At 40.7% G+C, this 26,638-nt stretch overlaps 3 protein-coding genes across 3 annotated transcripts; 2 read left to right on the top strand and 1 right to left on the bottom strand.

The window, feature by feature from the left end:
- The first annotated feature begins 3,862 nt into the window (after window positions 1-3,862).
- Window positions 3,863-7,604, top strand: LOC125204709 (disease resistance protein RGA2-like). Its single transcript, XM_048103459.2, has 2 exons — window positions 3,863-7,312; window positions 7,437-7,604. Exons 1-2 carry the CDS (start codon window positions 3,890-3,892, stop codon window positions 7,446-7,448), a joined length of 3,435 nt encoding a protein of 1,144 aa, XP_047959416.2. The 5' UTR covers window positions 3,863-3,889; the 3' UTR covers window positions 7,449-7,604.
- A 4,875-nt stretch (window positions 7,605-12,479) lies between these two features.
- LOC125186866 (uncharacterized) lies at window positions 12,480-13,808 on the top strand. The gene is made up of 2 exons (XM_089064837.1): window positions 12,480-13,136; window positions 13,236-13,808. Exons 1-2 carry the CDS (start codon window positions 12,480-12,482, stop codon window positions 13,806-13,808), a joined length of 1,230 nt encoding a protein of 409 aa, XP_088920963.1.
- A 5,283-nt stretch (window positions 13,809-19,091) lies between these two features.
- On the bottom strand, window positions 19,092-20,976 carry LOC148931579 (uncharacterized). Its single transcript, XM_089064836.1, has 4 exons — window positions 20,396-20,976; window positions 19,634-19,836; window positions 19,353-19,522; window positions 19,092-19,271 (listed from the first exon to the last, which is right to left on the bottom strand). Exons 1-4 carry the CDS (start codon window positions 20,974-20,976, stop codon window positions 19,092-19,094), a joined length of 1,134 nt encoding a protein of 377 aa, XP_088920962.1.
- Window positions 20,977-26,638: the final 5,662 nt, after the last annotated feature.

Here is a 26,638-nt window from a genome sequence, read left to right as displayed (position 1 = left end):
ATATTTTAATAAAATGCATAAATAAACCTATTTTTATACAAATAAACTAGTTTTTGGTTGTACAAAATTTGGTCACGTAGATTTGTTGAATTGGTAATGCTGAAGAGAGAGAGGCGTACTGTTGATGAGTCGTTGATGAGATTGTTGTCCACTTTCTTGGAGAAATCCAATGAGTAGTCTGACCCCTTTTCATCCCACTCTCCAAATGGTGGGACGGTTGCCCACTCGGTCTTCCTCTGTACCACATTTTGGTCTCTCATTTTATGTTTTTTAAATTTAAAGAAAATGCATCACATTAGTTGGGACTAAGAAGGCGCAATAGGAATACTGACCCACTCATTGTAGGACGGAGTAAATTAAACTTGAAATGAAGTATACTGATGTAACTAACAAAATTCATTTCCAACAATTTCTAATTCAATTATGTATAGTATACTTTAGTTAGGGATGTCAAATCGTGCATCGTAGGGTTGTTATCGGGTTAACTTGATAGCAACTCAACCTATAAGGCTTAACTCTAACTCGACCTGATAAGAGTTGGGTTGTTATTCAGTCATATTGGTAACTACCCAACTCATTAAGACCTAACACGATTTATCTAATTTTTAACCTAATTTATACGATAAAACTTGATTTAAACCTGATTTACACGAAACTAGAGAATAAAATTAAAGTATAATTTTTTCAAAAAGGGTACAGTAATAAAATTTATTAAGTAATGATATTATTTTTAGCAGGCTACTCGAATCCAATCCGAAATTATTAGATTCCTAACACGTCAACTTGATAAGGACGCCAACCTAATAAGGCCTGACTAAAACCCATTAATTTCATGCGTATTCGTGTAGAGTTTTCGTGTCACGCCGAAAATTGTCTATCCTAACTACACCCTTTTCCTAGGAATTTCTCTTTCAATTGACTTCAACAGTTAAGGAACAAACCATACTCCATTCATCACATTAGTGTTGGGTCGTCTCATTAAAGTTGGATCATTTCCAATTTTGGGAAATATAATACTCCCTCCGTCCCAGATAATTCGTCCCAATTTTTCATTTCGGTCCGTCCCGCATAATTTGTCCCACTTTACTTTTACCATTTTTGGTAGTGGACCCCATATTCCACTAACTCATTTCTACTCACATTTTATTATAAAACTAATATATAAAGGTAGGACCCACATTCCACTAACTTTTTCAATCCACTTTTCATTACAATTCTTAAAACCCGTGCCCGGTCAAAATGATCTGAATTATTCGGGACGGAGGGAGTACATTTTATTTCTCTAATTTTACTCTCATCTACTTTATTATTTCTAATAGTTTATTCTTTTGCAACTCTCTTATATATTCTCACTTCACTTAACTTAGTAAATTCTCCACTACTAAATAGGACAGATGAAGTAACAAACTTGAAAAACAAAATGTTGAAGAAACAAAACAGACAAAACAGATTGGGTTTCAGCTAAAAAGAAGGCCTTTTTGTTGATAAAGGAAGAAAGTAAAGATTATGAGATGAGCATCGAGATATTATGTTGATAATTTTACACCACCTAACAGGTCAACTTGAGAAGGATTCGAACTTAATATGGTTTGATTAAAATTTATTAATTTTATGAGAATCGTGTCAAATTTTCATGTCATATTAAAAATTGTCAGCCCAACTACAGTCATTTCCCAAAACTTTTTCTTTTTTTTTGAGTTCAACTATTATCTAAAAAAACATAACAAACTTAAAAAATAAAAGGTTAGAGATATAAAACCTTTCACCTCAGTGTGATCCATCTTTGCTGGCAGAGCAAAACAGACTGGGTTTCAGCAAAAAAGAAGGCCCTTACGTTGACAAATTTTCAAATATTATAGAATGTCCTGGTATTTGATAATATTAATATACATAGGAGGAGGAAGATTATGAGATTAGGATTAAGTTATATTGTTGATAATTTCATACCACCTAGCCTAGATGTCCTCTTTCTCTCTATTAAATAATGGAGTAGTAATGATCTTGAGTATGTTATTAGAGTAATTAAATTGAAGAAATAAATTGTATTACAGAAAATCGTGTGCAGTGTAAAGTTAAATCTCTTATTGTGCATGTATATAATATGCTTAAAATGAATAATATGATTAAATGCAATAGTTAGAAGCCGGTCTTCATGATATGCTAAATCTGACCTAATTTGTTGAGCAAGGATTTTGTATAATGGTGAATAATTGCTTTGTACATTTCAGGAAAATAAAATAAAATATATTGGTGGATAGTTGTTTAGTTGTACTCTTGAAATTTGTTAATTTGTTAGAGGTTAAAAATTTGAAAGTGAATTATTGATTAAGTGTTGTGGGGTTAATGTGAATGAAAAAATACAAAAAATAAATGAATGCATAATATTATTTTGGGGTTATGTTTAGTGTAATGGTTTGAGATGGCTTTACCAAATATGTTGGAATTATGGATTAAATGTGTCCCCGTCAATGGCCTTTGACTGAATAATAAATGTGACGAGATATTTAATTTTTCGAAATTAAATGTTACAGCGTCGGTCTACGTTCCGTGTAGATGATCGTAGTATATTCACTTTCTCAAATCCAATTCCCGGTGAGTGAGAAATAGTGGATTAAAGTTGCGCACGATTGAGCTTTATTTAAACTTGGAGTCTTGAATGTAGGGAGCAATCAACTAGTGTTAGCTGTCCCACATTGGAAGTGAGAGCCTCTTTGGAGGTGTATAAATTAAGTGATCTACTACACTTAAAAAGTTCTAGTGGATCAAGTAGGGCCGAAGAGCCCACACGCGCGCGCCGCACCCAGTGTCCTTTGTAACCTCCGACGGTTACAGAATCTGCTATCTTGATCCTATCAAGGTTGTTGACCCCTGCAGGTGGATGGAGCTTATAAATAGGCTAGTCATTTTTCGTTGGTGTTGTATGGTATAATAGGCTAGTCATTTTTCGTTGGTGTTGTATGGTATGCTGGAATGCACAAATGACTAGCCTCACCTTATTCCAATTCGCCGGAGCTCGTTTCGATTGCGGTGCTACATCAAATGAGAGGTAGCCATTTTATCGATTATTACGTTGTAATCTTGTTTCAGTTTTTCCATTTGTATTTCTTCTTTAGGTTGTATTATGTCCGGCAAACATTTATCTCTTGTAACCTCGGAATCTCCAACAAAATATTCATAACAAATATACGTAGGTTAGGGTGTGAAGCTTCAAGCTAATGGAAAATAGAGAAGGAGAGTTGATTAGGAGTAGAGATGGTTGCTAGTGTGTGACTATGTAATTTTTTCTACTTGGTTTCTCTTTTTTTCTGATTTAAGGGCCAAGGCCCAAGAATATAAATAGGTAACTGCTAATATAATTTTATTTATAAATATAGATTTCGTATTTCATAAAATAAAATGGATCGAGTATAATTAATTAAAAAGAAACTATAATAAAAAATTGTAAACCTAACAAATAAAATAAAAGGAAATAATGGCCCAATTATTTATGTTAAAACACGGCCCATTAATATTAAAACAAAAAATAAAAACGAAATATAGCGGCGCCCGCTTCTTCTGAACTTGAACTTGTCGGCCATGGCGGGAAATGAGACATCTGCGTCGAAAATCAGTAGTGGTTATTTTTCCATTAAAGTCATATTGCATGAGATGAGAGAGATTGTATTAATTTAATCAAAGAAAGAAAAAACACACATGATTCAACTTTAGCTTTGTATCACTTTGCTCTCTGCTTGAGAGATAAAGAAAGCAAAAGTGGTGGAAATAACTGATAACTTGATGCGAGAGATAACTTGATGCGAGAGAGAATCTTATTAGCATACCATCCACAAGTTTACAGACATTCTTCATCTCAAGCATTTTCTCTCTCTAGATCTGTCTCTGCGAAACCATGGCAGTAGTTTCTTCTGCATCCACTGAAGTTCTTGTCCAACACCTGATCAACGTTTGCAAGGAGGAGTACTCTCTAACTCGAGGTCTCGATGGAGCTGCCCAGCAGCTGAAGAGGACTTTGGGGATGATTCAGGCCTACTTGAAAGATGCTGAGAAGAAATCCATCACCCAAGATTCTGTTAGGTCCTGGTTGAAGGAGCTTGAAAGCGTGGCTTTCGAAGCTGACAATGTCTTGGACGAACACTGCTATCATCTTCACCACAAAACAGTACACAACATGAAATCATTCAAGGATAAGGTACTATCATGCTTCTCATCATTTTATGTCATTTTGCATCGGCGTAATATGGCTCATGCAATCAAACAAATCAATGCTGAATTTGGGTCTATGAACAAAACAGCATTAGATCTTGGCCTTCAAAGCATGGTTGTGAATGCACCTGCTCATACTTCCATTGAGACGGATTCATTCAGTCTTGATCCAGTCTTTATTGGTAGAGATTATGATGTGTCCATACTAGTCGACATGCTCACCTTGACCCACCGACAGGAACGGATGCTCTCCATCCTTGCTCTTGTGGGAATGGGGGGTATGGGAAAAACTACGTTGGCTAGAAAATTGTTTAATCATGAAAAGTTAAAGGCTCGATTTGGATCAACTACTATTTGGATTCATGTCTCTCAAACTTTTGATGCAATAAGTCTCTTCAACAAAATACTTGATAAGTTGCATAAAAAGAGTAGTGATGGAGTAGAGAGCGGAGATGATATTGTTGAAAATAGTCAAGAAGCTCTCTGGGCTAGAGTTGGGAGCAGATATGATATTCCGGGAAAGATTCAAGAAGCTCCTAAAGCTAGAGTTGAGAGCAGAGAAAATATCCTAGAAAAGCTTCAAAAAGCTCTCAAGACTAAAACTTATCTTCTTGTTCTTGATGATGTATGGAATGATGATGTTTCTAAATGGGAAGACTTTATAAACTCCATACTGGGAGTTACTTCTACTAGCGGAAATGTCATTATCATCACCACTAGGAGTCAAAGAGTTGCATCAATTGTTAACCCATTTCATATTCATCATTTGGATGGCTTATCGGATGAAGATTGTTGGTCCATAATCAAAGCCAAAACTTTTGTTGAAAATGGTAAAGTTCCTTCAGGACTTGAGATGATTGGAAGGAAGATAGCTAAAAGATGCCAAGGTTTGCCCTTAGCTGCCAATGTAATTGGGGCCGTGCTTCGCGGTAAGTCCGAAGATGAGTGGCACTCTATTAATGAAAAATGGCTTTCAGATGATGAAGGAGGTGAAAATATCAAAAATATATTGAAATTGAGCTATGATTACTTGTCCTCACCATCGCTCAAGAAGTGCTTCGTGTATTGTTCGGTTTTCCCGAAAGGTTATGAAATCGAGAAGCAGGAGTTAATTGAACAATGGATGGCAGAAGGGTTTCTACAACCAAGTCAAAGAGATGACATGGAGTCTGTGGGCAACATGTTTATTAATGTGCTTGTACAAAACTCTTTGTTGCAAGTTGTAGAGAGAGATGAATATGGAAATGTTTGGACGTGTGTGATGCATGCTCTTGTGCATGATCTTGCATCTTATGTTTTATCCAACAATGGCAGCACTCCAACTCGATACATGTTTCTCCAAGAAGAATTGATTGCTATTCCAAATGAAACGGCCAAGCATTTGCGCACATTAATCATGGATTGTGAAACTTCTGGTATGAAGTTCTCAGACTTTGGCCGTTTGCACAATCTAATTCTCCCTAATGGTTGTAAGGAGTTGCCCAATTCAATCAGGGAGCTGATGCATTTGAGAAATTTGGATATTTCATATACAGAAATTGCCAAGTTGCCAAAATGGATTCATAAACTTCATCACTTGGAAACATTAAGAGCATGTCAGGAATTAGAGAAACTTCCAAGTACGTTAAAGTACATGCTTAACTTAAGGCATCTTCATATCCATTCTGATACAAAGTTGCCAGCAGAGATTGGGAGATTAACTAATCTTCAAACACTACCTCACTTCATAGTGGGCAAAAAGAAGGGATACCAAATAGAAGAGCTCGGAAGTTTGAAGAATCTCAAAGGAACACTAATGATTCGTAATCTGGAGAAGGTGCTTGATAAGGAAGAGGCTCTGAAAGCAAATATGTTTCAGAAGCCAAACTTATTAGATTTGGAGTTTGCATGGGATGATGGTATAGAAGATGAAAGAAATGATGAGAGTGTGTTGGAAGGCCTCCAACCTCATGCCTATTTGAAGAAGTTGAAGATTTTAGGATTCAAAGGAAAAAGATTTCCAACATGGGTTAAGAAGATGGCGGTATATAATGGGCCTCATGGCTCTTCGGTACCACTTGACAACTTGATTGATATTCGACTCTCCGGGTGCTCAGAAATTGAAGAAATCCCAACGCTTGAGCACTTGTCTAATCTCAAGTCTCTTCGTTTGAAAAAATTGAAGAATGTGAGGTCTATAAATGCTTCATTTAATCATTTAACGTCACTCCATATAAGAGGGTTAGATAGATTGGAATGCCTACCAGAATGGTTATTCTATAACAATCAAAATCTCTCCATTTTGAAGATATCAGAATGCCGTGTGTTGAAAGAATTACCGGATGGCATTGACACCCTCAATTCTCTGGAGTGTTTGTGTATTTGGGATTGTGAAAATATGAAGTCGATTGGGAATCCAAGTAGTGGAGCACGGAAATCACATGGGGTCCTTCTTGAGCTGAGTATTGGAGGGTGCGAAGAGCTGATGGAATTACCATGTCAAATACTAGACTCGTGGGCCCCTACAATTGAGTATCTTGAATTGATAGAATTAAGGAGTCTGAAGAATCTACCAGTGCTAATTGACTGCCTCGCTAAATCATCTTCTCATCTCAAAGTATTAACAATCCTAGGTGTTCCTAAATTGATGGCTGCTAGTGTTGGTGGAATTGAGAGTTGGGATCTTAGCAGCTTGAAAATTTTAAGCATAGATGTGAGTGTGGAGTGGTCAAGAGAGGCTAGTGTTGGCATTGCAGAGACTGTGGATGGGATGCTGCAAAGATGTTGCAACTCACTTCATGACTTGCTTTTCGCAGGGATGGAAAATTGGGAGTGGTTTCCCCAATCAATTCAATATCTCACTATTCTTCAATTCTTAAGGTTAAAGAATATAGGAGCAGAAGAATTGCCCCAATGGTTGGGGAACCTCTCATCTCTAAGAGAGTTATATCTAAAAAGTTGCAACAAGTTGAAGCGCCTGCCCTTTGTGGATGCATTCAAACACCTCACTAAATTAAAGCATTTAGAAATCATAGATTGCCCGGAACTACATATTGATTCCGATTGGTGCAGCCACCATCCCCAGCTTGAAATCAAGGTCGATGGCCAACCTGTTAGTACGTTTTTGCAGGTAAGCATCATTTTTTTCGTATTTCGCAATCCCTCTCTATTTTACATTTATTTAAGAAACAACCAAATTTGAAAATTTTAATCAATTGAGAAATATTGATACTATATGATTTTTGTTGTTATAGGCCAGAGATTGAAGTTAAGAACAGAGCTCGTACAAAGTCGAAAAAGAAGATCCACACCAACTTCGAAACGTGCCTTGCTCAAGCAACTTATGATTTTGGATGATTGGTTGGTTTTTATGTTGTTCCCACATGAATCTTGACAAATTTGACGGACTAATAATACTACATGCTATTCCTTGTCTATGAGTTTTCATGCTGAATTGTTATGTATTGATGCAATAATGTCTCTTTTAACTTAGAGAATTGTTGATAACATAATGACGAATTCATGAATGGATGGTCGTAAAAACAAATTAGTGATATTTGATTTTGAAATGAACTTAGATTATGTGTTTAGATAATCTTTTGTTCTGAATTTTGTTAAGCATGTACAATGATTTCAATACTAAAATGTAACAGAGCCGAATCTATGAGTATTATAAACTGAATGAATGAAAATTCCTCATAAATAAACACACAGTTTTAAGCTACGAGAAAATTCTGATTCACTATAAGCTCTCACATTAGCGTGATCTCCTGCTCTGGTCCACCCGAAGCTCATTCTTGAATGCCAATGGCACTTCACACAGAAAAAATTAAATTAAATTAAATTAAGACAACTATAAAAATGGTCCATGTATTATTAATATCGTCAAGCATCCCTGGACTAAGGGTTTATTTCAAAATTTGTTCTTATAGTGATTTTTGATCCGAAAATGCCCTTTTGAGCATTTGGGCAATTTCGTCTTTTCACATGTTAACGGTTTCAATATGATATTATTCAAAATTATCTTCTTCCCTTTGTCATCCTTCACTTTGTTTTTTTATTTCAATATTAGATTTAAGTTTATAAAATTAATTTAAAATTTAGATTTTTACCGATTAATTATTTTTAATTTTAAATATTAATTTATGTATTTATTATAAAAGAGTTTTGTGTGAGTTGGCTGCATAATTTTCTATGTATATAGCTATGAGACAGAAAAAAATATACATAAATTAAATATTTTAATTAAAATAATTTATTGATATTTAAAAATCTAAATTTTAAATACAATTTTATAAAATTAAATCTAATATTGAAATAAAAAAAGAAAGTGAAGGATGACAAATGGAAGAAGAAGACAATTTTGAAATAATATCATATTGAAACAGTTCAAATGTGAAAAGATGAAATTGCCCAAATACTCAAAAGGGCATTTTCGGATCAAAAATCGCCATAAGAACACATTTTGAAATAAACCCTTAGTTCAGGGATGTCTGGCGATATTTTTAAAGTCCAGAAACTATGAGCGAGATAAACCCATAGTCCAAGGACCATTTTTGTGGTCACTCTTAAATAGTACTCCCTCCGTCCCACAATAATTGTCACTCTTTTCCATTTCGGTCCATCCCACAAAAATTGTCACGCTTCATTTTTACCATAAATGGTAAGTAGGTCTCACATTCCACTAACTCACTTCACTCGCATTTTGTTATAAGAGTGAACTACATAAATGGTACCTGATCTTTCACTTTCGCACACAAATGATATATGATCTTTATTTTATATCGTTTTTGGTACTGAAGAGCTGGTTTTTTTTTAGAGCTAATAATGGTTAGCGAAAGAGTGTTCTAAAATTAATGAAGAAAACCATCGGTCCAGGAAATCCGCTAGACACTGGGTCTAGGAACTTAGAGAACCTTGAGCTACCTGTCGTTGGGCACACAATCACTACCATAACTCCCCCTTCAAAAACCCTCAACCCGCTTTAGCTAAGAAAACTAGTACATGGAAGTAGGGATCGAATCAATAGAGATGAATGCGTAAGTAAACATGTTCAAAGACTCAGGAACTATTTTTTTTTTGGCTGCTGCCATGCAATTTTTGGGGTTGAGCTTTAATACCTAGGCTTGGTAATTGAAATATTCTACTTTAACAGCTAGATCTTGGCAGAGACATAAAAGCATGCATATTAACCGAAATAGAGCGAGACAATTACTAGACTAAGCGAACAGTTTCCTAAATTAACGTAGACTTGGGACAGAAACTAGACGTGGGGACCATTTTCTGAAAAGGTAGAGTACGATTGAAAAACTGCAAAATAACTAACTAAAGGACTAACTAACAGCGACATCATCTTCTCCAATATATTTCTCGAAACAACCAGTTAAAACAGAGTGATTCACTTGGATTTTACATGATTTTAGAGGGTAGTTTTACTTGGTTTTAATCATATATTGTGTACTTTGAGATATGGTTATAGCTACTTCTCTATTATGTTGGTATTTTGACCATTTTGTGAAGAATGTGTAGAAAAATGTACAAAATATGTGGATGTGCAGCTGCTCAATGTTCGAGACAGCTTATCTGGAGATTTTGAAGTCCGATTCGCATATAATGCATACCATTCTCTTCGTCTTCGAAAGAGCTTCGCGTGGATATCTTAAACGTCTCAATCGGAGTTCGGTAGAAGAAGTTATAGACGTTTTACCAAGACTGCGCAGAGCAGTGACATAGCTGGCGACCCGCCAGGTTCGCATGCAAACGAACCTGGCGACCCGCCAGCAAAAGACGAAAAAAACGCCGTAAGCAGCTGGCGACTCGCCAGCTTCGACGCACACCCAACCTGGCGACCCGCCAGCTTCGTCGGACAGCTTATTTTGGGCCCAAAGTCAACCCTAGGTATATATATGCCTAGGAAACGCCTCCAAACACAACTTACACGCCTCCTACCCCAAAATACTACTTTTTCACCTAGGAAGAAGAGAAGAACGAGCAGAGGAAGAGTATTCATCGCAAGATTGAAGACGAGACCTCCAATCCGCCCAATCCAATTCTAGGAGTTTCTACCTTTAGTTTATTCTTGTTTAAACAATGTTTTTTAATATTTCTTTGAATATTTCTTTGACTGTTGAAAATGAGTAGCTAAATCCTTCGTAGAGTTCTACGGGGGAGATACAATGATTCTTATGTTTAATTGATTTCCTTTTTCTATGCCTTGGCTCATGTGGTTATTTTGATTTCTTCTGTGCTTATACGTTTATTTGACTGATCACCTTATAAATGCATGTGGATTTTACTACAAGAACTGAGAAGTGAGTAGTTTAATTTGAAAGAGAAGAAATTGACGTCTTTGCCAATATAATCGAGAGATTTGAGCCTTTGAATAAAGCTAAGTATCTTAGGAGCTATTAGGAGTTGTTGCCTTAGTTCTAGGAAGGAGACTTCGGTTCTAGGTAGCAATCTACAAATTATATGCTTTGAGAAAAGATATAGTTTTACCTTAGTGATAGCTTAATAACCCTTGAGACCCTTTGTTGGCATAGTTAGGAAGTTAGTTGAGCATAGGATAGTTGTTATCGATCCCGTAGGATTCTACCCTTCTCATCTTTGATCTACATCCGTTTTCTTATTTGGTTTTAGTTCTCTAGTTGTTTTTAATTGTTTTTACCTTGCTTTTAAATAGATTTAGAAAAACCAAAATTCCAATTCATCTAGATAGTAGTTGAGGTTGGTTCGTGGTAATTAGGTTGACACTCATTGTCTCTGTGGATACGATACTCTTTGCTTACTATTTGCTACATTAGCCCCGTACACTTGCGGGTATACTTGTGTTAAAAATAAGTTGAGTCAAGTTTTTGGCGCCGTTGCCGGGGACAATTTTGTGTTACTATAGCCTAATATCGTGATAAAAATTAAGATTACTAATTTAGATTTTACTTGCTTTATTTTTCTTTTCTTTTTGAGTTATTCTCACTTTTTTGTTTTTCTTTTTAGGTTGTATGCTCACTCGCTCTAAAGGGCAACCATTAGAGTTATTCGATCCTGAGATCGAAGCATCCAACCAAAGGAGAAACGCTCAGAGAAGGCTCAACCAAAGGCGATCACTTTCGCCTCTTAAGAGAGAACCACTTACTCCTGTTGCAATAACAATGGCGGACAACGAAGAGAACAATGCACCACATCCAGATCCGGTAGTCCAACAACTCCAATTACAACTTGTAGATGTGGTGAAACAGCTGAAAGAAAAAGAGGAACAAGCCACAGTGCCAGTGCAAAACATGTACGCTAACAGAGAGGTAGAGAACCCACCAATTGGCAACGATGGGATCGATGCCAATCATTTTGAGTTGAAGCCATGATTGCTTAATATGACTGAGGCTAATGCTTTTGCGGGCAAGGCCAATGAAGATCCCAACAAGCATCTTACTAAGTTTATTCAGATTAGTAACACGGTGAAGCTTAATGGGGTGAGAGATGAACAAATCAGACTAAGGCTATTCCCATTTTCCTTGAGAGATGATGCTAGAGATTGGTACGACAACATGGGGTCAGGATCTGTTAAAATATGGGATGCCATGGTAGACTTATTTTTGGAGAAGTATTTCCCACCCAGCGAAGTTCTAAAGAGGCAAGTAGAGATAATTCAGTTCCAGATGAAACCTTATGAGACAATCCGAGAAGCATGGGCTAGATTCAAGACACTGCTGAAAAGATGCCCCAAACATGGTCTAAGTCCGGGACACCAAGTCATAACCTTTTATAGGGGGTGTACTCCAGATGCAATGCGTGAACTGAATTGGAGCGCCGGAGGAGCACTACTTCAATTAGGAGAGAATGATGCCATGCAAGTGATTGAGAGAGTGGCTTCCACTGATGAAGGATGGAATAATGAAAGAAACAAGTCATACAGGGTGGCCTCTGTTATAGAAGATGATAGAATAGACAAAATGTGCACCAAGGAGGAGTTGAATGTGTCTCAACTCGGGATCATGGAGATGAGACAACCTGTACCAGAACTGCAAGGAGGAGTTGAAGGTGTCAACTATGTGCTCCAAGGAGGGAACAACATGAACTTCAACAACTATCGCCCCAACCAAGGGGGTGGTAACTACAACAATTATGGTAACAAGGTGCATCCCAATCTCTCATATGGGAATCCCAACAATGCTCTGCAACCACCGCCAGGATTCACAGTGTCTAATGGGTTGGTAGAACAGCAGAAAAAGCCTACTACTGAAGATATCTTGGCAGCATTCATGAATCAGACTACCAAGTACATGGAGTAAACTGACAAGTACATGGAGAACACTAGTCAAAGTTTGGGGAAGGTTGAAAACGACGTGCAAAGCTTGAATGTGCATATGAAGAGCATTGATACTCAGATTAGTCAAATTTCTCAAGCTGTAGGTGTCCAACATCAGCCAGGGCAATTTCCAGCACAGACCATAAACAATCCCAAAGATTTCAAGGCCATACACTTGAGAGGTGGTAAAAGCTATGAAGGACCTTCCATGCCTGTAGAGGAAAAGAAGAGTACTCCAGAGGAAGATGTCAGAGCAGAAGAGAATTTCAAGGGAAAGAATAAGGTGGACATTCAGACCAAGAAAGACGCAGTGCCAGAAAAGCTGCCCCCTCCCTCCATTCCTACGACAGTTAGAGTGCCCTTCCCATTTGCGGTGAAGAAGAAGAAGTTGGATGAGCAATTCTCCAAATTTCTCGATAATTTTAGGAAGGTGCACATTAATATACCATTGGTGGAAGCTCTGCAAGAGATGCCTACATATGCAAAGTTCCTAAAAGATGTGCTCTCCAAGAAGAAGAAGTGGATTGATTATGAGACGGTGAACATATCTGAAAACTGTAGTGCGATAGTTCAAAAGAAGCTACCTGCCAAGCTTAAAGATCCTGGGAGTTTCAATATCTCATGCGTCATTGGAAATGACAGACAGACAAAGGCACTGTGTGATCTGGGGGCGAGCATAAATTTGATGCCATTATCATTTTTCAGAAAGATGAAGATCGGCACTCTCAAGCCGACTACAATCACACTGCAGATGGCAGATAGATCTGTCACCTATCCTAAAGGAATTGTTGAGGTTGTTCTGGTGAAGGTACACGACTTCATATTTCCCGTCGATTTTGTAGTGTTGGATATGGAGGAAGACATGAATGTGCCGCTTATCCTAGGGCGCCCATTCCTAGCAACGGGAAAAGCATTGATAGATATAGCAAAGGGAGATCTCACTCTTTGTATGGGCAACAAACGACACATTTTGTCTATCTATAATGCTATGAAGAGTCGTGAAGATGAAGAACTTGTTATGAAGATGGAGTGCAAAGCGGTGCATGTTGTAGAGGTCCGAAAGACACAAGCAATTGAGTCCACATTGGGGGATTTTGCATTGCCGCGGTGGATGTTTGGTTCATGTGGTGGATCACTTTCTAAAGAAGAGACTGCACCAAATTCTAAAGTGGAGAAGAAAACAAAAGCTGCAAATTCACCCAAAGTGGAAACCAAAATTTGTGATGGAGCTTTGAAAACTACTTGGTGGAAGAAGAGATTGGCTAGATCATATGCTTCCAAGATTGATAGAAAATCCAACACCACCATTTATGGCGTGACATGATGCAGCTCATGGAGGACGTCGAGCCAACAACGATAACCAAAGGCACTGTAGGGGAGGTAACCCCTAGTAGATAACTTTTAATTCTATCGTTTCATTTTGTTTTTGGTGTGTTTTTTTTTTTTGTTGCTTGCTTACCATGTAAGTCTCCCTTCTCCACCAACTTTTCAAACTTATTCTTTGCTTAGCTTTGAATAAGTTTGGGGGGATGATATGGTGGATAGGGACACTAACGAGGTACGTATCTTATTGCTTTTTGTTGCTTTATTTTTTTAGGATAGAATTATTTTTGTTAGAACTCCATGAATTTTTCTTTTGATTGGCTGGGATTGATTGAAAAAAAAAATATTTGAAATTGAATTGAAAAACTTGGTAGTAATTTGGGTGAAGACTAGTCGTCTATGATAAAAGAACCTTCCACTTTGAGCTATCACTTGACCATTGACTTGAGAGTTTGAGTAATAGGATGCATAAGTAACGAATTGCTTGTTTGCCTTGATTTCTTCGCCTCCGTAGAGACGGTGTTGCACCTCAAACTTCCGATGAAATGAGAACCCCCCTCAGATTTCCCCCAAGTGTGTGAGTGTGTAGAGAAAAATTGGAAAACTAAGCTAGGAGCTGAAAAAATTATGATCCTCATGTTGATTGTGTGCTCCATTTAATAATGGATAGAGCTTCTAGACTGTTCTTGCAATGCCCATTTTGCCCTTCGATTCGATGCTCTTTTGTCTAGCGCTCTTCCTTGTTCAGCTTATTTTTCCTGCCGGCTTCCTCCACCTGGCGATCTCTGTCTTCTTCCTGGGGTCGGTGATTTTCTCTACACACCTGGCTCAAAAAGGTTTGTTAGACCCGGGAAATCACAGAATTTATCCCTATAACCAATGCATGAAATTAGCCTTATCAAACTGCTCACACTTAAAACATACTTGTCCTCAAGTATAAAGACAAGAAAAGAGAAATAAGGCGAATTTCAATGCATGGTTATTCCCTGACCAAAGAGAACTCCTAGACCTAGACACTAACATGCTAAAAAGAAGAAAAGACAATAACACTAAAGGAAAATAAAACACATAGGCATGAATTAGTTCAGATCTTGGGCAGCTGTCCCCACAAGTTTAAGGTCAATCCAATAGTCTACACTCTCCAAATCCTCCCCTTCCCTTCTTCCACCTAGTCAGTTTGTCAGCTCATCCAGATAGTCATTAGCTTGCTAATTGTTAGATTCGCTGTATCACTCATTCCTCACCAGGGATGTTAGGATCGATCGCTCATAGTTAGTTCCTGCTACTGATGCTTTGGGTTATGAGAATTTCTCCTTCTATCCTCCTTTCCTAATGATTTTCTCTCTTTTCCTCTGGACTTCGTCCAGCTTATACCTCATCTTTTCCTAGACTTCGTCCAGCTTATTCCTCCAGGTTTGAAATTCCTTCTCTTTCTCTTTTTTATTTATTTTTTATTTTTTTAATATTTTTAATATCTCCTTTCTAAATTCTTCTCCCTAAGCATCAGGTAGCAGCCCTTTTTATTATGTTAGCACTCGATGTTAAGGCTTCTAACTCACATTAATAGTGGGGCTTCACAATTAGGTCAGCTAAGGCACCTTCTATCGTTCTTGCCTCCTCCAAACAGATTTTTTCTTATTAAGGAAAGAGGCCTCAAAGTTGTAGTGCATCCTATTTTCAATTACCCTCCCTAAGGGAATCTTGCCTTATTATCCTTGTTAATTCATTCTTAAACACATAACCTAAAAAAAAAACTAGAACTCCTAGACCTAAGAACTCCTCCACATGCTGAGCACATACTGCACTAACTTTCCCACCCCCTCCCACTTCACTCCAGCTTGTTCCCAAGCTATCCTAGTGAAGGGGGGAAATGAGCGAGTTGGTGCACACAATCAAAATAAAAAACATAAAACTTCTCACACTTAGACCGAACAACGGGCTAAGTGGGAGAAAAAAAACAAAGACATAAAACAAGAAAAAACATACTGAATATATACAAAAACTTCTCACACTTGGACCAAGAATTGGGCTAAGTGGGAGATGAACACCTAATCACAAGAAAAGCATGCTGAAGAAACATATAAACTTCTCACACTTAGACCAAGGATTGAGCTAAGTGGGAGAACACACAAGAAAACAGTTAAACATGCTCAGCACAAACAACATGGATACAAATATAAAATCAAAATTAAATGAAATTACTGAAACATAAAATTTACTTGGTCAACGGGGGGATTCAATTCTGGGTCCGGCTCCCTTGGGAGTCAGACTTGGATGGTACGCTGGGGCGGTCACTTTCACTTTCTTCTTTGCCGGCGATGCCAGCGCTTCCTCTTCAGTAATAACGGGGGGTTTCGACATGGGTTTCTTCACAGAGACAGACGCCAAGGATGGAGACACAAGCGGGGCTACCAAAGGCTTGGAGGGGGGGGGGGGGTGGAAGCTGCTGCTGGGAGGAACTTCCCGGACCGGGCTGCTGCTTCTCCTTGATGTGGGGAAACATTTCTCCCAACCATACTACTATTTTCTGCATAAGCTTGACCGCCTCGGTCATCCTCTCATTCTGGGCAGATGAGAGTCCGACCAGGGTATCTAAACTCCCTTTGATCTCTTGTAGCGCCTTCTTTACTTCCCCAATATCTCCTCTCACCTCAACCACCTCCTTCCGTAATTCGGTCACATCCACATTCATCACATCTTCCACCAGCTCCGGTTCACGCTTCACTTTGTCAACGTTGGACCCTATGTTGTAGAAGCACAACTCCTTCCCTTCCATGTGTAAGAGCCCTTTGTTGAAAAAGTACTCCATGCTGAATAGCTCCGGGGACTCACACATTGTAACACTCGGCTCTGTCTTCCCAATCTTCATGACGAAGTTGAGCTCAATGTAGGCGCCTAGAAGGTGGCAGGTGTACATGTGGCGGGAAGGGTTGGCAGTCATCTGATGGCAGGCCTGGGCTAACCAATATCCAAGGTAAACCTTGATGCGTTTAGACATGCACCATGTAAAGTAGAGCTCGGTGGTGGTGATGCTGGAGTTGGTCGTGCCCATCAGATTATACTCGATGAATTCCTGGACGAAATGGAGAAGATGGTCGGTGATGTGGATCCCTTTTGATATGGTTGTTTTGAAAATCCCACTCCTAGCGTGAGTCAAATATTCCCAAGCAGCATGTGATGAGAATCCAGGGGTGTCTCTCGGTGGGCCGTATACTCTATCATCCCAAATACCTTCGTCATCCTCTGCATTTGTAAATAGCCCCATCCTCAAAGACCACTCCCTTACACTCATGGTATGCTCGATGGTGAAAAGACGGAAAGAGATGGAGTTCACATCCGGGTCGGTAGTTGCCTTGAATTTGAAAGTGGAGAAAAATTCCCGGGCCGCTTCCACTGGTACCTCCTGTTCACTATGGTCCAGGAGCCACTCAAAGCCTATTCCCTTGATGTGACCAAGGAATTCTTCCTCGCACTCTATCTCCCTCAGCGAGTCCCTGTCGTATCTCTTCCCTGATTAGGACAGTTTCCCGACTGCACTTCGATCCTTGTACGTTTGTGTCCTCTTCGAGTCGTTGAACTTAGACATAGCTCCCAAGAGCTTCTTCGTGATCCAGACTTCCTCTCGGTCAAAGTTTGGGGCCTCCTCTTCTTCCTCGGTCTCGCTATTCTCATTACCAGGTCCAGAGGCCGTGGGGAGTGGGCGGGGAGATTCTCTGACCGAGATGAGTCTCTGAGATTTCCTGGGCCGAGGGACGACAGTTGTCTTTCCCTTTCTTTTGCGCTCCCTGGCCACTCGACGCTCTTCCGCGATGTCCACCTCATCTTCAGAGTCAGTCTCTCCTCCCTGCATGCTAGTCGCCCCCGGGGCCAGGAATCCTGATCCCTTCGTCTGGTCATCCTCACCGACTTCGTCCAGCAAGCTTTGCCGTGCCATCCTCCTTGACGCCCGCAGATCAGCGGGTGAGTCCTCTGGTACCTCCTCTAGATCCACTACCTCCAACGACCCGCCCTCTTCGGGCCTCTGTTCTGTAACATCAACGGGGACCTCGTCCCCTCCAGAATTCTTAGGGATTTCTCCCTCAGCACACATAATTGGGGTTTCCCCCGTAGATTTATTCGGAGTCTCCTCCTCAGGTTTGTTAGGGATTTCTCCTCAGACACAAATGGGGTTTCCCCCTCAACGAGCAAAGTCGGGGTTCCCCCCTCCACATACAAATTCAGGGTTTCCCCCTCCACATCCTTAGAAACATGGGTTTCCCCCCCCCTCCCCCAACAATTTCAACCACAGGGGTTTTCCCCTTCACCAATTGTAAATCAGATGCTTTACCTTCCCTTACGACTCCATCTAAAGCGTGATCCACCGCCATCCTGTTAATTTCGTCTGCAAATCCGCAGACGCTTTCCTCCTCGAGTCTGCTGCCGCCTTTTCCCACTTCTGCACTGTCTTGGCTCGGCCCAGTTTCTGCATGCGTCTGATCTAGGGTTTTGAAATCTCCTTGGTTTGAACTCTGTGGTTGCTGACAAAACATCGAGAAACGGGAGAAAAGCCTCTCGGCCTCTTCTTTACTCCTGAACTTTTCCTCCAGTTCCTTTAAGAATGCCTCCTCATTGGGACTTATGACGGTAGAGGAATCTGGCACAGAAGTCGGGTTCCATTCTGAGCGTATATCGAGCGCCGAGAAAGTCGGCTGAGCCGGCGGTTGTTTGGCGGTTGGGTCTCCCTTCTTCACGGTGGTTTCCTGTGTTTTCTTCATGGTTACCTGCAAACTCACAATTTTCTAGGGTAGATTTGGTTAGGGTTTGAAACGATTTTGGGGAAAATTATTTAGAGATAGAATTATGAGAGTAGAGAGAGAAGTGAACGATTGCTTCTGATTGAAAATCAAATATCTTCAGCCTTTTCAGAGTGGCAGGTGAACGGTTGCAATATGATGTAAGCAACCGTACGTTACTCGAAAAGCGGAATTCGAATTTCAATAGGCAATCGCCTTCCCTCCAATTTGCAAGGCTCTTCCTCCCCCTAGCAATTCAAAACAAGAGAAATGAAACACCAAATTCCTGGGTCGGAGATCATGAGTGACAAAGCAATTTCCCCAAAGAGTTTGGTGCTTCGAAAAATATTTTTGGAAGATTAAAATTTTAATTTGTTTTTAGAAAGCAACTGAACTATTTACATAGCAAATGAGTATCCTCAAGATTTCCTAGGCCAGTGCAAAAATAAATTTTTGTTTCCCACTTTACCTGACCTAGGAATTCATTAAGGATATCCACTTGCCTGACCATCCTAAGAAATAATAGCAGATGCATATAGTGCCGTCTCTTCCACCACGTGCATATCTGTATTATCTCTGTATACCTTCACTCTGTGCCCATTTACCAGGAAAGGAATTGAGTTTGGGGCGCTTCCTTGAATCTCTACAGCTCCATTTGCTCGAAGGCCATTGATCGTGTATGGCCCTATCCACTTGGATTTCAACTTACCAGGCATTAGCTTCAGCCGGAATCGAAAAAGGAGTACTTTCTGCCCTATTCGAAGTTCCTTGACTCGGAGATTCTTATCATGCCAGAGCTTGGTTCTTTCTTTATTCCACATGGCCGAGTCGAATGCCTCCAGTCTTAGTTCCTCTAATTTCTGTAGCTGCAGTTTCCGTTCCTCTTCACAGGCATGTGCCTTCATATTCATCTCTTTCACAGCCCAGTAAGCCCTATACTCCACTTCCACGGGCAAATGACACATTTTCCCGAACACCAATCTGTACAGTGACATCCCGATTGGTGTTTTGTAAGCAGTCCTATACGCCCAGAGAGCATCATCGAGGTGCTTACTCCAATCTTTCCTTGTGGTGTTCACCATCTTTTCCAAGATGTTTTTGATTTCTCTGTTCGAGATCTCTGCTTGACCATTCGACTGGGGATGATAGGGTGTAGATAACCGATGATGTACACCATATTTCCTCATCAAAGCTTCTATTGTGCGGTTGCAAAAGTGCGTACCTTGATCCGAGATGATGGCTCTGGGTACACCATACCTATTGAAAATATTGGCCACCATAGAAATTTAGCTACCTCCTTTGACTCGCAAGTGGGTGTAGCCTTTGCTTCTATCCATTTGGATACATAATCCACCGCAACCAAAATGTATGTATTCCCATATGAAGATGGGAAAGGGCCCATAAAGTCCATGCCCTAAACATCGAAAATCTCACAAACTATAATCGGATTCTGCGGCATCTTATCTCTTCTAGAAATTCCCCCGGTCAGTTGACATCTTTCACAGACTTGACAAAACTCAAAAGAGTCCTTGTTCAGAGTAGGCCAATAAAATCCACTGTCCAAAACTTTCCTGGCAGTTTTCCTAGGCCCAAAATGCCCCCACGGGCTAAGGCATGGCAGTGGTTCAAAACATCTTTCTGTTCCCACTTCGGGATGCATCTTCGGATAACCTGATCTGAGCACTTCTTCCAGAAGTAGGGATCATCCCAGAAGTATTATTTGGCTTCACTCTTCAGCTTCATTCTCTGGGCCCGGGAAATTTCGTGGGATCCTGGTAGTTCTCCAGTGACTAAGTAATTAGCCAGGTCAGCGAACCATGGTTCTGCATTCATCGGGCGCTTCCCCCTGTTTGATGTTCCTAGACCTGTTGCTATGAACACTGCTTCCCAGTCAATAGACCTAGCAGACTTCCATATATAACAAAGATGTTCCTCGGGGAGGGCATCAGGTATAGCTTCATCCGTATCCCCTTGGAATATTCGGCTTAAATGATCTGCAACTTTGTTCTCCGTCCCATTCTTATCTTTTACCTCCCAATCAAATTCTTGCAGCAACAGCACCCATCTAATCAACCTTGGCTTAGACTCCCTCCTGGCCAGGAGATACTTAATCGCAGCATGATCAGTGTAGACGATTACTTTCGAACCTAGCAGATACGGTCGAAATTTCTCGAATGAGTACACCACTGCCAGCATCTCTTTTTCTGTGGTATCATAGTTCTTCTGAGCCTGATTGAGGGTCTTCGAGGCATAAAAAATGACATAGCTTTTCCCGTCAATCCTCTGACCTAGGACCGCTCCCACTGCAAAATCACTCGCATCGCACATTACTTCGAAGGGGTAATTCCAGTCTGGTGCGCGGATTATCGGGGCGGAGACAAGCCTATCCTTCAGCATTTGGAACGCCTTCTTGCATCCTTCATTGAAATCAAACTCCACATCATTGTGCAAGAGATGCGTTAGCAGTTGGACAATTTTTGCAAAATCCTTGATAAATGATAAGGCTAATTTCATGCATCGGTTATATGATGAAACGTCACCATTTACTGGGTCTAACACATTGTTTAAGCCAGGTGTGTGAAGGAAATTCGTCAGGTTCAGGAAGAATTGAAGGAAGTGGACTAGCGAAGGAAGAAGGCGAAAAATGAGCAGAATCGAGGAAGAAAATGGCTAGACGAGGAGAGTCCGAAGCTGAGGGAAAAGAAGACAATTCACACAAAAAAAGGCCTCTGCTGGACCCACTTTCACGCCTATATAAGGAGGAGCATGCAACACACATGATATGGACGATAGCTCTCAGCTCAGACAGACACACACACACTTGGGAAATGGGAATTGTGGGGTAGAATAGAGGTCTAATCTTCGGGAAAATCTGTGCAACACTGTCCTCAAGGAGGGCGAAGATACAATCATTTACCTTCCAGCGTTTATGTTTTGATTTCTGTCGAACTTCGCCGTTTCGAAGTCGATTTGTTCGTTTTGCTACTTGTTGTTTATCTATGAATTTTATTTCATGTTATGATGGTGTTGATTCTGTGTTGATTTATGTTGATTCTATGTTTTGAGGAGTTTGTTCTGGAGGTTGATTGTTATTCACTTTGTTGGATGCTTGCGTACTTGATCTGGGGAATATGAGTTGATCTATGGTTGTGGTTGTTGATCTGTGGAGAATTGGTAAATCTGTAGTTATGGAGATGATTTCGACTGGAGTTTGTCTCGGATGCTTGGATCCGGAGTGGATTTTGCATCCGAAGTGTGGATCTGAACAGGGGAATTGAATTGTGCATGGATTTTGCTTCTGCTTTCGTTTCTGTTTTACTTCATCTAGGAGATAGAGATCTGAGTTTTATTGTTTCTCGGCATTTTTTCTGACGTCCGATCTGTTGGTCGCCGTTGAGTTGCTAGCATTGTTCTGTTTTCATCATATTTCAGTTAAATTCCGATGATGCTTTTCGTTTTGTAGGTAGTTAGGCTTAGAATTGGTTATTTTGCAGCTTTTTGGCCGTACACTTCTATTTTTGGAAAAATGGTCCCCACTGCATGCATTGAGTCTGTCTAGCTAGATTAGGTAGTGACATTACTAGATCTAGGAAGTTGGTTTGAAGATAGTGATGATATAATGTCAATCTGTGTTACGTGGATGTTTTCCTGTTCCTGGATCTAAAGATAGTTAAATTTCTTTTCCTCTGTCTAGTATAAGTTCCTCAACCCAAATTTGCGTGGCAGCAACCAAACCACCCAAAAGCCCTTTAAATGCATGATTTCGCATCTGTCCTCGTGGGATCGATCCCTACTCCCCTATACTAATTCTAGTATACGTGGTTTGAGGGTTTTGAAGTGATATATACTGTGTGTCCAACGACCGAGATCTTTCAGCGTTCCGCAAGTTCCTAGACCTTGTGATCTAGTGGATTCTCTGGACCCAGGAAGCTTGATATTCCATATTGTGCACGCAGTTGAAAAAATATCAGAGTTCAAATGGCGTTTGTTTCAATTGTGTTTAGATGGTTTTTGGTGTATATAATTTAATTTCTTTTTGTTTTGTTGTTGTTGTTTCCAGTTTATGAACGCGGGCTCCCGTTTCGGAAGTTGGGTTAACTCATCTGGGTCATGAAACGCCCAATACAAATGGCAGGTCAAGGGTCTACGTCCACTGTCACTACCAGATCAAGGTTAAGAACGGGAGATCCATTTCCGTTTGATTCAGGAAGTGAAGAGGAGTGGAACTCGTCGGGAGGAGTGGACCCGAAGTCGTCTACAAAGCAGAGCATTCCGAAACTGAGGGAGAGGAAGACGTAGATATGGCACACTTGGAGGATCCCGATCCAGAGATAGGTTCACTCACCGCGCATCTAGACGGTGAGCCCGCCCATGCCATTGTCTCGAACCAGCGGCGGAGGTCTATTGATATCAAGACAAATGTGCTAGGAGTTTTACCTACATTCTCTGGACGAAGGAATGAATGTCCTTACGAATTCCTAAAAGAGTTTAGTAAGCTGTGCAGTATCCAAAAGCGACCCAACGAGGCTACTGAGGAGGACTACCGTTTGCGTGCAATCCCGTTTGCCCTTAAGGGAGAGGCTAATACTTGGCTGCTAAGGCTCCCACCAGACTCGATCAACACATGGAAGTATTTCAAGCAGGAATTCCTGGATTATTTTTTCCCGTCCAACAAGACTTACTATCTGTTTTACGAAGGAGCGAAGAAGGAGATCCAGGAGTGCAAGCAAGAGTATGATGAGTCTCTGAGCTCTTACTGGTCCCGGTTCAAGGAATTGTTGGATGCTTTTCCGAACCACAGGATGATCGAGGCAGAGACTTACTATCTGTTTTACGAAGGAGCGAACCTGAATCAAAAGATTTGATGAATACCTCGAGCGGGGGAAATTTTACCAAGAATAAAGCAAGTGAAGCCAGAGAAACCTTGGGGAGATTGATCGAGGCGAAGAAGGCCTATGATAACCCGCAGAGCATTATGAGAAGGGGATCGGCCAATGCAGTGACAGAGTAAGACGATAAGAAAGTGGATGCCAGGATAGATAAGTTGGAGAAAGCACTTTTAAATGCAATTGAGAAGTGCAACCCTCATGCCCCACAAGAAAATGAGAAATCCCCGGGTCCAGAGGAAAGGCAACTTCAACCTTATTACGGTCAACCCTATGAAGGAGAGTACCAAGCCCAGGCAAATTCGATGGCGAGCTGGAATCCGGATGGAAGTTGGAATCAGGGAAGGCAAAGGGACACTCCATGGAGAACTCACCCTAATTTTAGATGGACTGATAATGATCCAAGTCAACCACCTCCATTGCAGATCACAAATTATTCACACCCTCCAGAGAGGCAGTCCAACTGGTCAGGAAGGAATCAGGAGGGGCAGCAGCAATTGGGATACAAGACTCAGGATCATACTAATTGGGGAAGCAGAAATCAGAACAATCCAGGGAGCTGCTATGTGCCACCACACCAGAGGAATAACCAAGGAAATTACCAGAATTCCCAACCTAACCACCAAGGGAATCAAGGGAATTATCGGCAGAACCAGGGGCAGAACCAGGGTCAAGGGTCGAATTCGAATCAATCTAACTCCAAACCACAAAGGAGTCTGGATGACATGGTCCATGACCTAGTAAATTCGCAGCAGTTCATGCAGAATAACTTGCATTCCAACAATGACGTGGTGCACAAGCTTCAAGACGCCCAGTTGGAACACAAAGCAGCCATGGACATGATGGCAAAGCAGCTGTCCCAAATTGCGGTTTCTTTGAATGAGATGCGGGGAAATGAAGGAAAACTTCCTGCTACAGTCAAGCAAACATTAGTCAGATCACCTTGAGATCCGGACGGGGTTATGAAGGACCGGCAATGGAGAGCGATGAAGATACACCCTCACAGGCAAGTAAGGGGAAGGAGAGCCAAGTGTTTCACAAGGACAACTCTAGACCCAGAGAAGTTCAGATCCAGAAACTGAGTTAGAAAGTAAAGGAGTAAGTAGGGAAACTGGCGAAACCCCAGCTGGGAGTTCCACAAATACGGTGAAGCGAGCGAAACCATTTCCATACCGAGGGGAAGCCAAGAAAAAAGAGGGATGATACAGAGGATCTCATGGAAATTTTTAGCAAGCTGGAAATAAACCTGCCTTTCTTGCAGGCCTTGAAGATGTCTGCCTTTAGCAAGTTCATCAAGGAATTCATAGCTGGGAAGACAAAGCCGAAAGGAAAGATTGTGATCGAGGAAAATGTATCCGCTGTGATAAAAAAAAGAAGGATGCCTTCAAAATGCACAGACCCAGGTATGTTCACACTACCCATTTCTCTAGGGGACATTAGAGTCGAGCATGCCATGTGTGATCTAGGAGCATGTATAAATGTTTTACCACTTTCAATCTACAAGAAACTGACAGGAGTTAGGATGGTTGATACCAAGGTGGTAATCCAGCTAGCGGATAGAACTTGCATCTGTCATAGTTAAGGTGCATGATTTTCTATATCCTGCTGATTTCTATGTTATCAAGATGAATGATAATGATTCTGCTGAGTCTAGTGGCGTGCTCTTAGGGAGACCATTCTTACGTACAGCTAAGACCATTATCGACGTCTTTGATGGAACGATTTGCCTGGACTATAATGGGGAAAAATATACATTTAGCATAGATGAGGGAATGAAAAGGCCATTAGATGTTGAAAATTTGTATGCTATAGATGTTATTAACCCCCTGGTCCAAGAATATCTTGAGACGGAATTGATGCAGGAACAAATTGACAACTCAGAGTTGAACCATTTAATCGACCGAGAAGTTGTAGGGTGGTGTGCAGCAATGAACACAATGGAATTGACAGATGAGGAGCTAGCAGAAGCCATCATGGAGTTTTGCAAGAATCCCAAGTCAGCTAGATCAAGGGGATCAGCCCATGTGGCCAGTTTGGGAAATTCTCCTGGATCTGGGAAGGAGACATTACCTGATGTTGAAGAGAAAAATCCCTTGCCCCAGGAGACGAATGACACCAAGAACGAACTGAAGACACTTCCACCAGGTCTCAAGTATGCTTACTTGGAAAAGAATGGGACATTCCCAGTGATAGTCAATAGTAACTTGACCGAGGAGCAGGAGAAGGAACTATTGGAAGTAATCAAGCGGAACAAGAAAACAATAGGATGGACCCTCTCCGATTTAGTAGGAATCAGCCCTGATCTCTGCATGCATCACATCCGGTTAGAGGAGGGTGTAAAGGCTCATCGAAAAGCACAACGAAAGCTGAATCCGAACATGCGGGAGGAAGTTCTGAAGGAGGTGTTGAAATTGCTCTCTCTAGGGATCATCTACTCCATCCCGGATAGTGAGTGGGTCAGTCCAGTCCATATGGTGCCCAAAAAGTCAGGAATACAGGTTGTCAAGAATGAAAAGAACGAATTGGTGCCCACTAGGCTTGTGACTGGATGGAGGATGTGCATCGACTATAGGAAGCTGAATGAAGCCACGAAGAAGGATCACTTCCCTCTACCCTTCATTGACCAGATGTTAGAAAGGTTAGCTGGCAAACAGTATTTTTGTTTCCTTGACGGATACAACGGTTATTCCGGATTTACGTAGACCCAGAGGATCAGGGGAAGACCACATTCACGTGCCCTTTCGGTACGTATGCATACCGAAGAATGTCTTTTGGGTTGTGTAACGCACCAGGAACGTGTTAGAGTTTGTATACTAGAAATCACGTTTCGAGTGATTGAATACTGTAAAACTCTTATTTTATTTTCCAATGAATAAAACATATTAATTTTGTCATAATGTTGTTATGTTTTACATTTAATGGATGTTAATACATGTTTAAATGTATAAGTTAACTTAACAAAGTCTAAGTCTTAGTTTTAGTAGACCGGTTGTGGGCGTCTTCCACTTTAAGGTAACACGGTCAGTTCTAAACAAAGAAAAAGATGAATTTCACAACCTAGATGGAATTTGACTATCCATCGAGAAAGGTTACAATGTTAGTCCGCATATTTCTAAGCCTTACTGAAATAAGATGACATTGGTGTGGTATAGCACTGAACAGATCTAACAGCA

This window comes from Salvia hispanica, chromosome 2 (genome assembly GCF_029641045.1).
Source record: "Salvia hispanica isolate PSC_SH4W2 chromosome 2, Shi_PSC_v1, whole genome shotgun sequence".
NCBI classification, from domain to species: Eukaryota; Viridiplantae; Streptophyta; class Magnoliopsida; order Lamiales; family Lamiaceae; genus Salvia; species Salvia hispanica.
The sequence above is the reverse complement of the archived record's forward strand: the minus strand, read 5'-3'. Positions and strand labels throughout refer to the sequence as shown.

Bases quoted from the DNA above. Each gene is read 5' to 3' on its own strand.
- LOC148931579 (XM_089064836.1), bottom strand. From the start codon at position 20,976: ATGCTGAAGGATAGGCTTGTCTCCGCCCCGATAATCCGCGCACCAGAC. The intron at 19,837-20,395 runs GTTCGCTGACCT...TATTTTCAATAG, and splicing joins CCGATGAATGCAGAACCATG to GTATGGTGTACCCAGAGCCA. The intron at 19,272-19,352 runs GTCAAGGAACTT...TTGAAATCCAAG, and splicing joins GGCATGATAAGAATCTCCGA to TGGATAGGGCCATACACGAT.
- LOC125186866 (XM_089064837.1), top strand. From the start codon at position 12,480: ATGGAGAACACTAGTCAAAGTTTGGGGAAGGTTGAAAACGACGTGCAA. The intron at 13,137-13,235 runs GCACTGTGTGAT...ATCACACTGCAG, and splicing joins GAAATGACAGACAGACAAAG to ATGGCAGATAGATCTGTCAC.
- LOC125204709 (XM_048103459.2), top strand. From the start codon at position 3,890: ATGGCAGTAGTTTCTTCTGCATCCACTGAAGTTCTTGTCCAACACCTG.